Below are 13926 nucleotides of genomic sequence, written 5' to 3'. Positions count from 1 at the left end.
ATATTTGTACATATTTGCCCTGTCAATATCTCCTCTTAACCATACTTAAGTACAACACATGAGGTTTGAAAAATTTACTTAAGGCATTCATACTATGATCATATCTACTGCCAAATTGTGTTAAGATATTACTCGATTTACCGGGGGGAGAAAGATAACATTTTTCTCTCATTGCTTTGAATTAAGAAATGGTAAAACCATCAAAATCACTCAGACAACTAAAAGAATTTTTCATTTTATTTTTTATTTCTGAACATATCAACAATACCAAATTTAATCCCAATAGATTTTTTATTATGCCATAACAACTTTGGCCTTTCAAGCATGGTTAACCAGCTGTTCCAAGGCAACTTTGTCAAGTGTGAATGGTAAAGGTACCTTTGGAATTGATAGCTCCTGGGAAACCTGTTGCATGGTTGGCCGACATTGTGGTTTGGTTTGCAAGCATGAAAACGCAAGCTTCACAACAAACATCACTTTCTCTGCAACTTGATCTTTAGGAGGTGAAAGCCTTTGGTCCAGAACATCCCTCAGCGGTGTATCAAGCGCAGTCGATGTTGTCGAGGAGAGAACGGAGATCAGGAGATCTCCTGGATGCTTTCCCATGATCACTTCTAAAGCTAACACTCCAAAGCTATAAACATCACATTTCTCATTCACTTCCATTGTATATGCAAACTCTGCAAACCCAAAAACCAATTTAATATCATGAGAATGGCAATATTCATATTATTCAATGCATGAAGTTAACTATGAGACAAATTCATCTCTTATTTGCTAACATAATATTCAAAGATGAAGCCAGCCACACACACACACACACACGTGTGTGTGTGTGTGTGTATATATATGTGCTTTGTTAGTAATATGGACAGTGACAAAGCTATACATACTGGATATAACTACCTGGAGCAGCGTATCCAAATGTGCCTGCAAATGAAGTCCAGTTGGAAGAGTCGGGCTTCAAGATTCTAGCTGTGCCAAAATCAGAGATGTAAGCAACAAGCTCTAAATCCAGCAAGATATTCTTGCTTGATATGTCTCGATGAATGATTGGAGGCAAGCGATCATGGTGCATATAGGATAAAGCGTCAGCCACACTTTTGACAAGGTTTATCCTTGCAGTCCATTCAAACATAGTCGCTTCTCTGTCATTCCTTAGTACCCCTTCTAAGCTACCTCCTTCTAGGAACTGGTAAACCAAGAATGAGTGGCATCGATGTGCACAAAAACCATAGAGCTTCACAATGTTGCGATGGCGGATTTCTGAGAGTGCACGAATCTCACCCTCGAAAGCCTTTACATTTGCTATTCCACCATCCTGTAGTGTGTGAAGTTTCTTTACTGCAACAATCTGGCCTGTTTGTAGCATTGCTTTATAAACACTTGCATGCCCCCCTGCTCCTACACAATGCTTAGAATCAAATTCCTCTGTAGCATCAATTATGTCCTCATATACCAGTTTCCCATCATAGCTCCATATATCAAATAGATCTTCAGTTTGTGCTCCCCTTGGCATTTCTTGTGCTTCCCTTACAGTCTGGTGACGACGAATGTAGAGAAACCCAACCACAATGAACCCAAGAAACAGAGTTCCTAAAATGAGGGCTGCAATCAAAATGATGTTTTTATTCTTTTTCCTGTTTCTTATTGTAGATTGGCATGCCTTCAGACCTGTGGCATTTCCACACAAGCCTTTGTTACTCTCTAAAGCTTCGATTGGAGCCTCGTTGAAGGCTTTGATGTTGGGAAGAGGACCCTCCAATTGGTTGTAGGATATGTCAATAGCAGTCAGGTGCAACATATTGTCAAAAGTGGATGGGAAGGAGCCAGAGATCTCATTGTGAGAGAGATTCAGTGCTTCTAAGTTTTCCAATTCTCCAAACTGTGGTGGTATCTCTCCTCTCAGTAAATTATGACTAAGATCAAGAACCTGAAGAGATTCTAAGCTGCCAATCTCAGAAGGAAGTTTCTCATTCAATCCATTTGTGCTCAAATTCAAGTTCAATAACTTTAAACACCCATATAATTGCTTGGGAATGTATCCACTGAGATTGTTTGCTGCCAAGTTAAGTTGCTCTAGATTGGATAGTCTTCCAATTTCCAATGGAACACTGTCTGAAAGTTTATTTCCACCCAGGTTAAGGTCGAACAGTGACGCTAACCTCCCCAATTCCTTTGGGATAGCCCCAACTAGATAATTCGAGGAGAGGTCAAGTATTTGTAGCTGAAGCGACTCACCAAGTTGGGGAGGTATTCTTCCGGAAATTCTGTTGTTGGAGATTTTCAAGCTTTGTAGACTATGGCAGAGACCCCACTTCTGAGAAAGTTCCCCATAGAAATTATTATAGCTCAAATCAATGTAGTTTAAGTGTGGATAAACACCAAGGTCTTTGGATATGTTTCCTGACAACTGGTTTCTGTCAAGCCTCACTCTGTATAAACTGGAGCAGTTTCTGAAGCTTTTCGGAACAGAGCCAATGAAATAATTGTCATTTGCTGTAAAATTTACAAGTAATCCACCAGTGCAAATGTCTTGAGGAAGATAGCCTGACAACATGTTGCTAGACACCCCTAAATTTTGCAAATTTGTAAGATTCTTGAATTCTCCAGGAATGGAGCCATTGAGATTGTTTACAAACAATCCTAGTTTGAATAGCAGTTTGAGCTTTCCTATTTCTGATGGGATGGGGCCACTCAATTGGTTTTGCTGCACATCTAATAAGGTGAGCTTGGTCAAGTTTCCTAAAGTTGTAGGGATGGATCCATAGAAATTATTCTCAAGAAGTGCTAAAATAGTTAAGTTGACAAGGTTTCCTATGGATGCAGGAATTGGGCCAGTTAGGTTGTTAAATTGCAAGTGGAGCTGGTTTAGAGATTTGAGATTTCCTACTTCTTGTGGCACAGTTCCAGTAAGTTCATTTTTGAAGAGATATAGTAAGGACAAGTTGCCCATATTCCAAATGGAGGCTGGAATTGGACCTGTGAGGCTGTTTCCACTCAATCCCAGCACTTTGAGTGAGCTGAGTGATCCCATTTCTTCAGGAATGGATCCATTTATGGCATTATCATCTAGATAAAGCTCGTGAAGACTTGTCATAAGGCCTATCTCAGATGGGATTCTTCCAAAGAGTTGATTAAAAGACAAATCAAGGTAGATGAGCTTAGAAAGGTTGCCCAAACTGGAGGGAATGCTACCATAGAAAGAGTTTTGGTAGAGATTAAGGCTTAGGAGAGAAGGGAAAGATGAAAAGCCAAAAGCATAGAGAGTACCTCTTAATCCAATGCTGCTAAGGCTAATATTAGTGATGCTTCTGAATTCATTGCAAGCAATTCCAGTCCAGTTGCAAGGACTTTTTCCTAACCATGAAGACATGAGAGATTGGTTTTGGTTGTCAAGGCTATCCCTCCATTTTAGAAGAGCCTCTGCTTCTTGTCCTTCTGGTGATCTTGATGATGGAGCTGTAAAAGATGCAGAAGTAGCTACTTTGAAGGAAGAAACCGAAACACGGGTCACGACGACAAGCATGAACAAATATATCTGCTTTTCTACTGGAGACACCATGGTTTTAAGCTCTAAGACTCTGTTTTGTTATTTCATACAGCTCAAAGATGGATAGACTTATTAGACTATGAATAGCATTGTGCTAATTAGGGATAAACCTTCAACATCTCCAATTCATAGAGTTGGACCGACACTATCATGTGCCACCACCCCCCGGCGACTCCTATCATGGCTGCTGTTGTTACCTTCTTTTATATTTTGGTGTGGGAAAATCATGCCTGTGGGGAGAGAGGGATGGAAGTGGCGATGCCAGTCTATATAAAAAACCTCTCGACCCATGTGCAGCTCCACATTTTTGTTCTTACTAAATTACACAATACAGAAGTGATGAAGCAAAATATACTACTTGAAGTGCATGATAACTCAGAGTTTCTGGTCTGACAATGTATAGATGTTAGGGAACCAGCTTCAGTCTAGACACTTGGATACCCGGCTGACAAGATGGTATAGCATGAGCTTTGCCTTGTTTTTTATTTTTATTTTAATTCTGTTTTAGTTTTGGTTTTTTTAAAACCAATAGTCCTCAATTTTAGGTGGCTAAATTAACCCATTTGTGTTGACTATAAACTTCAATGAGTGTTTGATATAAAATAAAATAAATAAAAACTTCAACGAGTATAATATATTCGATTTCATAATCAAAAGGGTCTTTAATTTATCGCTGAAATTATTGAACTTCAAATGAGCCATCCATGCTGAGTATACCCATGCATTGACTTCTCCTACGGAAAACTCTAGACATTTTCTTGAAAGTCATTATCAATATCAGTACATATTGCTTGAGCCATATCAACTTTCAGGGATCATTCCAAGTTCAACTCCTGAAATTTGGGAAATGTACTTTAGGCATACAAATCTACTGCCACAAACTTCTATGTTGCTTGTCAGTCAAGATGTCATTAATCGAACTTCGTATAAAAAAGACGATAGTGATCTTCGTTAAAGGTTTAATAGAGCAGCTTGAATTTTTTTGACCTTCCCTTGTTCTTTCATCTTTCATTCTTTTTTTTTACCTTTTATGAAGCCAGCTTATGTAAAAATATTGCTCAATTGAACGGGGGGGAAAGAGGACAGAAATTTCTCTCATTGCTTTGAATTAAAAAAATGGCAAAACTAATGAAATCACTGGGACAGATACAATAATTTTTGTTTTTGACTATATCAACAATAATTCTTATAGGGGTGGTGGATGTTTCACACACTGCATACCGTCTGGCAACAGCCTATGACTGGTGGGCTTTAACCCTTTCCTAAACCAACGGTTCACAAGGGATGTTTCTAGTTTCCTCACCTGCAATTGTTGCCAGTAAATTATCAGAGACAAATAACAGAAATTTGGACCTTTTAACTGCAGCAATATACGAGCACAAATTTACAGGGTTGATACAGACCAAAATATCCAACTGAAAAATAAGTGTAAATTATGAAAGGGAAAAAAAATCATTTCTTTTGCATCATCCTTGCACAAGGTACCCACACCTAATCCAAAACAACTCAACAGTCTAATTTTTTTTACTATGATGGCGACTGCTGAAACCATATTTCAGAGGGGTTCACATGTCATGATTGGGAGTTGAAACTTCCTATGGTGTTTTTGAAGTTTGTGAGATTATAAGTTTCAAAAGGAGAAGGCAGAAAACTTGGTTGGAATGTATTTCAGGCAAAAGCAGTATTAGATGAAATCCTTCGACGTACCTTTGAAGGCCTTTGATCTCACAATACCTTTCTTACCAAGAGGAATGCTTTTCTGTTATCTGATATGGCTTTCTTTTTGCATGCGCTGTTTCCAAGTCACTTGTTTTTTTATAATGAAGGGGGGCAAAACCCCAAGAAACAGCACAGCTAAGTTTTCAAGTCACTTTCAAATAGCCACAACATAGGAAAGAATGACGCATGACAAGTTCGGAAATCTGGGAGCAGCTCATTTGTGCTTGTTTGGTTGATCTTAAGCAGAGCCTAAAAGTCAAACTTTTGAGAGGGTGAGAAATTCTAGTAATGAGTTCAATGCATATTTTATTTCAAGTCTACACACTTGGATGGTCCTCTTTACTCTTTCTTTGGAAGTTTTTGATGGTTTAGTTTGATTTTCCCTTCTTTTCTTCTTTATATTTGGTTTGCTAAAACTTGGGCTTTTCCACCATCCCCCACCCTACAAGACAACTCATAAGAGGATCTGAACTTTACCAAATCACAAGGACAAACAGAGAATAATTACTGACACCACAAACTGATATAATAACATCTTTTATACGTCTAATTTTACTCTTTCTTTTTTGTCATTTGGTTTGGAAGAGAGAAAAGAACACAATATTCACTTGCAGTACATAAAAAGAATTTGAGAAGAATTGAAAACCAACCTGCCTAACAATGAATGGCTCCTCGGCAAGACTTAACGGTTCAGTTAATATAGTCAGAAAGCCATTTTGATTCCCATAGACGATATCAGTTAAGGGCCGATCACCCACCTACCACACACAAAAATGCCCCATAAGTCACTACTCATAAGAAAAACATCAAATAAAACAACTCACAAGGTCCATGAATTCTTATCTACCATAATAAGGTGTGAGGCTTTACAACCAAAATGCTTCTCGATCTCTTCAGCTGTTCCAGCTGGTTTCTTCACTTCTATAACATAAAGATAAAATACCCACATCAATGCCGCATAAACTCCGCACTTCTTAAGAAAACTTGTAATTTACAAAAATGGAGTTTTGATATATATATGACAAATTCAAAAACTCTGCAGTAGAATTAAAGCTTAGATTGAAAAACAAACACTTACTATGCCTTATGACTTTGATTCCAATAGCCCCTTCAAGCTCCCTAGCTTTTGAACCATCATGGTCATACTCATAAAGCCCTAACCATCAAACCAAGATCATTACTTTGACAAAAATCCATAACTAACAATAAAAACAGCAAAACTTTCCAACTGGGTTCTGCAAAATATTACCAGCCGAGTTACTGAACACCGCAATATCGGGTCCAAAAACAGATTTACACTGCTCCAATGAAGACCCAAGAAGACCCCAGAGCGTCAGAGAATAAGGCACAGTTAAAGTGTTATCCTTGTCAAACACAACACCCTTGAAGCCCCTTCTATGCAACTCAGGCCAATCAATGTACCTTATATCAGGCACAGAGACGTGAGGCAGTGCCAAGTGCTTGTCTTTTGTGAGTACCCTGGCTGAACGAGCAATGGCTCCAAAGTTGAACCTTTGTCCCAACGCTCCTTTCACGTCTGCCCACCACATGTTTGTGGAAAGTCCCTTGGGATAATCGGCTTCGCTCTCTCTTTGATCTTGTCCTTGTTCTCGGCTAGGGGCTTCTGGGCTTTGATTATTGGAGCTTTCGGTGCCAGTGGAGGAGTTCAGTTGTAGAAATAATGCATCGTTCTGATAAGGGTCGGGATTGCTGCTGTTGTGCTTCTGGGTTTTGTTTTGGTACTCTTTGCTGCAACTGTTTGTGTGAGAGATGTAAAGGGCACAGTGGTTTGTGAAGTGGGTTTGGTTTTTTTGGGGTAGGGTTAGGAAGTTGAGTTTTTTCTTAGGATGTCGATGGTGGAAGTGGAAGTGGTTTGGGAGAGGGTAAGAGCACTTGGGCAATGGAGATGATGAGGTCGACTGCATTTCCAATTTTCTATTTTAAATCTTATTTTCAGGGATAATACAATGTGCATTTTTAATGGATCCAATTGGCAGACTTGGTGAGTTTCAGTTAGCGACAAGCCCAAAAGTCCCTGCTACAATGTTAGAGCCCAGACAATGCTGGCCACTTCTTTTCTTCTCTTTTTGTTTTTTTAAGGGAATTATAATAATTACGTTTTATTCAGTTGACTGAAAATGAGAAGCTTTTTTTTTTTTTTTTCTTTTGTGTTTTTTTTTTGTCAATAAACAAGTAGCCCTGTTACACGTTCCCTCGAGGTTCTCTAAAAAAAAAAAAAAAAAGAAGAAGAAGCCTTGTAACCCTTCTGTTTTTCTCCTGACTTTGAGTCTTTGACTGAGAAGATGACATTAGTAGCAGAAGTCGGCTTCAATTCTCATAGCATTGGCAGCATAACAGAGTTCCGTATGAGCCAATCCAGGGCTACCAACTCCTCTTAAGAAATACTGAGGTTCAATTCAAACCATCATTTGTTATGTTGTGTAGTAATGAATACTTTACTATTATCATATAATAATGATGAATACTTTATTCTGAAATCCCAATTCAACTTACAATGAAAGAATACAAAATCATGGGATGGGACTATAAGGAATGAAAGAATATTTCATAAAATGAACTAATTACACAAAAGAATTGTAAGGCTGCACATTAGAACAGAGAATATGTGATGATGTGGCATGATCTGGATGTCTAGAACCTTGATCGTCTGCATTCAACTGGGAGGCCTTGTGGGAAGCGTTTGAGGTCAGAACAGTAGTTGTAGATCATGAACTTTTGTTGCACCCATCTAATCCGGTTTCGGCCTGCAGCATCAAGCCCTTGAGTCTGCCATGCACTCTGCTCTGTTAAGGAGTTAGTAGATGTAGATGCAGTAGTGGAGACCTTGAAGTTTCTGTAAGAGGCAGTGAAAGGAGCTTGTGTCCAGTCAGTCTTCACAAGGCCACCTCTTGTTGCCCAGTCATCAGCATTCCAGAGGCTTGAGTAAATCCTCATGGGTTGGCTTTTGGGGAATGGAACTCCAATTGTTTCCAAGTTGTGGAACACTCTGATTGGAATGTTGTCTACCAAGAATCTGCACATCAAACAATACCATTTTGTGTTAGAGAGTTTTTAACTAAACTCTGTTGTAAATTAAAAGAGCTTACTTATACTATAATGAGAAATGCATACAAAGTTACACTTACATGATGCGCTGAGAGTTCCAGACAATGGAGTAGGTGTGGAAGGCTTTTGTAGGATCAAACCAAAGTTGGAATTGTTGTTCTCTGTTTCCTTTTCCTTGGCTGAACACATTGGTATGGAGAGTGTAGGGTCTCCAGATAAGTTGCCCAAAAACTCAAAGTCAATCTCATCATGAGTTGGACCTTCAGAAGATAACTGCATATATTCATGTTGTTTCATTTCATAAATTAGCAATGCAATAATTCAAGTGTATAAAAAAGAAAATTTAAGGACAAATTAAGACTGAAGTATTATATCTTAATCACAATGGAAGAGGGTAGGGATTGATCATAGGAGTTAAAACTTAAAACTTACATAGTATGCAGTGACAGTGCCAGCTGAGTTGCCAGAGACCAACTTGATCTGCATATCAATTCTTCCAAACAAGTACTCATTCTTGGATTTGAAACCAGACCCAGAAAACTTGTCAAGGTTAAGAGTGAGAAGCTGTCCTCCGTTGAGTATCTTAGCCCGTTCGCCTCCGAATGTGATGTCAAAGTCTTGATAGAAATTACCAGCTGAGGCAGTCATGGCCATCAGAGAAGTTACAAACAAAGGAACAAGCAGCACCATTGAGACCTCAGAACAAGAAGACATTTTAATGTGGTGAGGTTGTGGACAGAGCTAGCAAGAGAAGAATTAGCTTCAAAGAGGAATGAGTGCTGAGTTGAGAATGTTTTGTGTTTGATGATATGATTTGAGTTGTGAAGCTCCTTTATATACATGTGTGCCGCGTTGATAAAGCTGGCAAGTATATAATAAAGTTCAAAACTGGGAACATGGTTTTTGTTTTTTTGTTCAAAAGAACTGGCAGCGTGTTTAGAAATTAGGTATGGCGTATATATGTGATTCTTTGACAGCTTTGTTTGGGTGCGGTGGTCTCTTGACCGCTTGCAAAGCCCAACTTGTGTTTTAAGCTGGTGACAGGTTTGCAGATGCTTGGGAACAAAAAAATCGCTAGAAATTTTGAAAAAGACAAAGGCAGGAAGCATCATAGGAAACAGGGCATTTGTGTGAGTATAGGTTGTGAGGCATTTAATAGACAATGTGCACGCGTTGTGATTTGGGTAAAAGTTAGGAGCAAAATTTCAATTTAACCTTTTTTGATTATGAATTTTTAAGATATTGAAATTGAGTTTCAAAGAATTTTTAAGATTTTAACTTCAAGTTTTGGATTTATAATGATTTCTTGTTTGAAAATCAAATTTATCAACGATTCTTGAGTAATATTCATAGAGTTCAAAAAAGTTTTAAGTTGTCATTTGAAACCAATTAGAGAAATATTTCATAATTGTCCTAAAAATGCATTTTATTCTATTTTAAACTATGAGAAAATCTTCAGTTGAGCCTCATGATCGTGTGGCATGACCAATCTCAAAACACCGAGAGCCCTGGATTGTAGTATCATCCAACTCCACAATAATCCTACTGCTAAGAGTGTTTGTCTCACAATAAAAATTTAAGGGACAATTTTATCCGACTTGCTCTTTAAAGTAACCTCTTTCCGGGAGTTACCTTAGAAATTCTATTATTTTTACTGGGCATATGCTATCGTTTTTGATATGTGAACATAGTCCTAGATAGGGTAGCTACAAATAAAAATTAGGGAGCTTTAGTTTTAAAACAAGACAAACATTAGTACCCACCCAAGTTCCAACGCGCATATAAGATATTCTTATTCGTTTTGTTCTGTTCTGTGCATATGTTGTAGGTGGTCGCTCCCTGCCTCTGAAGCTTTGCTATACTCTGCCATCACATATTTAATCATGACCAGTTTCGCATGCAGCTTCCTGCCTCTTTTTTTTTTTTTTTTTTTTTTACCTTCTCTTTTAAAGCCCTGTTTCACATAAACATGAGTTCACATGACATGAATATGTACGAAAACTTCAATGTTTGATATAAAATTTTCAAGCCATGTTGAAAATAGTGGGTCAATTATTCCCGAAACTCGTTTCAACTTGTTAAGACTTAGTTTTTGCTTTTCCATTACGGAGTTCTGCAATGCGGATCCGTTACGAAATTCTGCATTTGACTGTGCGATGATTTGAACGGTTTATATTTCTACTTCTCTTTCTTTTTTCTTTCTTTTTCCTTCTATCTTATCTCCTCTCTTCTCTCCTCTCTCCTCTCCCTCTCTTTCTTTTTTCTTTCTCTCCACCAGTTTTCTTCTTCCTCGTCATGGGAAAGCGGGACTTCATAACAGATCCGCATTGTGAGACTCCGTAATGAAGAAGCACCTTTCTAAAATATATTCAATTTTGAATATGCATTATTTAAAGATTTTTTCTATTTAAACCACACACTTCTCTTAGTTCACCCCAATATTTAAATCATTAAGTTGTAAGTTTTATTATTGTGTAAAAAGATAAAAAAGGTCATCCAACTTAATACTTAACCCTAATACATCTATACACACACCTCACACACCCCACAACTCTTCAAATTAAGTTTTAAAAAAATACAAACTCTTCTACATCCTATGCCAGATTGCTTTTCTATTTTAAAGACGTTGAACATTAACGAGCCTACCACGTTGAAATCTGAGCGAAAGCTGATGGAAAGATTTGTTGATTGTTTCACTGTAATGATCTTATTCTCTTCTCTTTGTTGATTACTTTTTTTTTTTTTGGTACGCTTGGCTGTTGATTGCTTGATTGTTTTGATTTTTGATTTAAAATTTATACCTAATGTTTTGGCAAAACTGTTATCTTTCTCTAGAAAGTATGGGGTAACTTGAATTTTTCTTCATATTATATTAATTGACATACACATTCAAAAGGCACGAAACCAAGAGATTCATGGGAATATTGTTAAGTTGGGTTTTTATTATCTTGCGGAGAAGAGGGAGAGAAGCCCAAGCTTTAACAATGGTCCTACAATTTGCTGGGTGCGTCGTATATCAAAAGACAAGTACATTTACTTTGGCTATGAGCAATGGATTGGTATCTTTCCTTGATATTGATACAGCTGTGTTTTGATATTGATGCAGCTGTGTGTTTTTTTTTTTTTTTTGGTACAGTACATTACATAAGTAAGCGTGAGGTTAGTATCGCTTGGATTATTTTGATGATTACCTTTAGAAGATAGATGGATGCTTATACCAGAAATGGGTTACCTTATTGCAAATTGTTACAATGTGGTCTTGATGCATTTTTCAAATGCCATATCTCTTATGTTTCTACCAACAGAAAGTCATCCTTTGCCTGAATATCAACGTCGGGAAATTTCCATCGGATTGGTTGAAAAACATTTTGTGCAAGTATTATAATAAATTTTTTCTATTTATAGCTGCCAGTTTTGCCTTGTGAAATTTATTTGTTGTTTTAACTATACATTTGATAACTTTATTTTATTTTGACAGCTACACTTGCAACCACACCATCCTATGCCACATGTTATCAATCGTTGACTTGATATTTCAAACCTCAAAGCATTTGATTGGTATAGTCCATATCAAGATCGCATTGACATTGGAAAGAGCTTACTGGTTCATTTGATGTACATCTTGATATATATTGATTACTTACTATTAGATGTTTTGTCACAATATTTTTATTTTCATCCGACTTACTGGGTTTTGTAAACTATATGTTCTCCTCACTTATTTATAAGTAGAGTTTGTTTAGCAACCAAAAGGCTAACGTTTCTGGCCTTTCGGTTGCTGCTTCAGCAGTAGACATGGTCTATGTATTCTACGCTAGGGAATGGAAGAGGAAGTGAGGCAAGTCTTAGTCTTTTGGTCAATCGTTTTAAGTCAGCATCCTACGTGTTATAGGCATGCTATTATCAACCATGAATTTGTTATTGTCTTTTTTGTTTTGGAATTATTCTTTCTTTTTTCTTAAAACACTGTTTTTCATGATTTTATTGTAAGAAAGTGAAAGTATATGAATTGTGCAATGATTCCAAATCCAGGATAGGAATCAAAAGTTATTCCATGTATGCCTATGAGATAGCACATGGCGGATTGTTAGCAAGTGTGTCATCTTACGACCCCAAGCCCTTTCTTCTTCGGCTTCATTTCTTGCTTGAGGTGTGGAGGACCAATAGATTGGCAAAGAATAATGTGCTTGCAGTTCAGATTAAGCTGCAAACAAATAAATAGAAACTGGTGAGGAAATCAAACAAGCATGCTCTCTACTCAACTTTATCCTTTGGTTCGCCCAGAACAAATTCCACGTACAAATCCTTAAGCGCAATCACAACTGTAGTTATGAGGGGACCCATAATTGCACCCTAAGAACAACACAAGAAATAAGAAGATTAGCTTAAGATCGTGATGACCAAGGATGACCAAGTTGAATGCAAAGTTTATGTGATGTTATCAAAGTGGCCGTTAGGCATCTCCGTGGAATGGAATCTCACTGTGGCGATGATTCTACCAAAAGGCTAACGTATCTGGCCTTTCGATTGCCGCTTCAGCAGTAGAAAAAAACTTATTTTCTCCTCTAAAGGTAGCTTGTGGAGTTTAAATAGAAAATCTCTTTTATTTCTTATTTTTTCAGCTTGGGGTGTATTTAAGGGTATTTTGGGAAAATAGTGGGGTTTACTTAGAAATTGTGAAAATTTAAATTCAAAGTTTGAGTAAACTTAGAACATGAGGTGAACTAAGAGAAGTGTGGAGTTTAAATAGAAAATCTCTTATTTAAAAATTGGGTCATGCTAAAATAGGCTCTTGTGACTCAAATACCATAGACTATAACCCACCAATAATACAATTTTTAAATAAAACTCACTTTTAAAAATTGGATGACAATGTGTCCATATAAGTTGATTTATTTACAAATCTTGCCAGTAGATCTTTATTTGGTGGCTGACTTTTTTCATCCCCTAATTTTATGCAAATGAATAATACCTCCCATTGCACATTTATGTTTGCACGCCTGTAATAATGGCCTACAATCAAATTAGTTGAAAGACTCCCTCCTAACCTCCTATAGGTCGGATAAATGAATTTTTTTTTAATACTTACACCCTCCAATTATATATATTTACCTAATATTCTTCAATTATATATATATATATCTATATATGTATATGTTTAATATATATTCTAATAGGCACAATGCTCATAGAAAAATAAAGTACGTTAATTAGATGATATTATGTATTAAAAAAATAGGTAAAATGATATTATGTATTAGAAAATAGGTAAACAATAAGTAGGTAACATTTTCATCCTCCCTTTTCTCCATCTCTCTCCCTTCTCTTTCTCCCTTTATCATTCGAGCTCTCCCCCTTCCCTTTGTAATCTGTATCGGGAAAAAGATGAAGTGGGTGGGTCCCCTTGTTTATTAAAATAATTATATATATATATATATTATTTCAACATTTAAAATTACCAATTTGTTCTCATATTTAACGGCAAATTAGATGAAATGTTGAGATTTAGACATTAAAGGGGAATTGATAATAAAATTTAATTCGAGCCCTTAATTCGCTAAAAAAAATGTCAGTGGGTAAATTGATAA

The 13926-nt window shown here is 37.0% G+C and overlaps 2 protein-coding genes and 1 pseudogene across 3 annotated transcripts; all 3 read right to left on the bottom strand.

Moving 5' to 3' along the window:
* Nucleotides 1-219: 219 nt before the first annotated feature.
* Nucleotides 220-4476, bottom strand: LOC103328832 (uncharacterized). The gene is made up of 2 exons (XM_089050980.1): nucleotides 907-4476; nucleotides 220-680 (listed from the first exon to the last, which is right to left on the bottom strand). The coding sequence occupies exons 1-2, from the start codon at nucleotides 3563-3565 to the stop codon at nucleotides 319-321; spliced, it is 3021 nt and encodes a 1006-aa protein (XP_088907106.1). The 5' UTR covers nucleotides 3566-4476; the 3' UTR covers nucleotides 220-318.
* Nucleotides 4477-4615: 139 nt separating this feature from the next.
* On the bottom strand, nucleotides 4616-7235 carry LOC103342100 (haloacid dehalogenase (HAD) superfamily protein). Its single transcript, XM_089050981.1, has 5 exons — nucleotides 6522-7235; nucleotides 6351-6428; nucleotides 6120-6193; nucleotides 5923-6030; nucleotides 4616-4856 (listed from the first exon to the last, which is right to left on the bottom strand). The coding sequence occupies exons 1-5, from the start codon at nucleotides 7195-7197 to the stop codon at nucleotides 4740-4742; spliced, it is 1053 nt and encodes a 350-aa protein (XP_088907107.1). The 5' UTR covers nucleotides 7198-7235; the 3' UTR covers nucleotides 4616-4739.
* A 465-nt stretch (nucleotides 7236-7700) lies between these two features.
* LOC103328766 (xyloglucan endotransglucosylase protein 1-like) lies at nucleotides 7701-9162 on the bottom strand (annotated as a pseudogene). Its single transcript, XR_016126329.1, has 3 exons — nucleotides 8771-9162; nucleotides 8419-8611; nucleotides 7701-8306 (listed from the first exon to the last, which is right to left on the bottom strand). The product of XR_016126329.1 is annotated as a xyloglucan endotransglucosylase protein 1-like (transcript).
* Nucleotides 9163-13926: the final 4764 nt, after the last annotated feature.

Source organism: Prunus mume, linkage group LG4 (genome assembly GCF_029339155.1).
Source record: "Prunus mume cultivar Tortuosa linkage group LG4, ASM2933915v1, whole genome shotgun sequence".
Taxonomy (NCBI): Eukaryota; Viridiplantae; Streptophyta; class Magnoliopsida; order Rosales; family Rosaceae; genus Prunus; species Prunus mume.
The sequence above is the reverse complement of the archived record's forward strand: the minus strand, read 5'-3'. Positions and strand labels throughout refer to the sequence as shown.

Coding starts and splice junctions, on each gene's coding strand:
- LOC103328832 (XM_089050980.1), bottom strand. CDS start 3,565: ATGGTGTCTCCAGTAGAAAAGCAGATATATTTGTTCATGCTTGTCGTC. Junction 681..906: donor ATTTGGATACGCTGCTCCAG/GTAGTTATATCC, acceptor TTGGGTTTGCAG/AGTTTGCATATACAATGGAA.
- LOC103342100 (XM_089050981.1), bottom strand. CDS start 7,197: ATGCAGTCGACCTCATCATCTCCATTGCCCAAGTGCTCTTACCCTCTC. Junction 6,194..6,350: donor AATCAAAGTCATAAGGCATA/GTAAGTGTTTGT, acceptor TTTATGTTATAG/AAGTGAAGAAACCAGCTGGA. Junction 4,857..5,922: donor AGCCATTCATTGTTAGGCAG/GTTGGTTTTCAA, acceptor CAACAATTGCAG/GTGAGGAAACTAGAAACATC.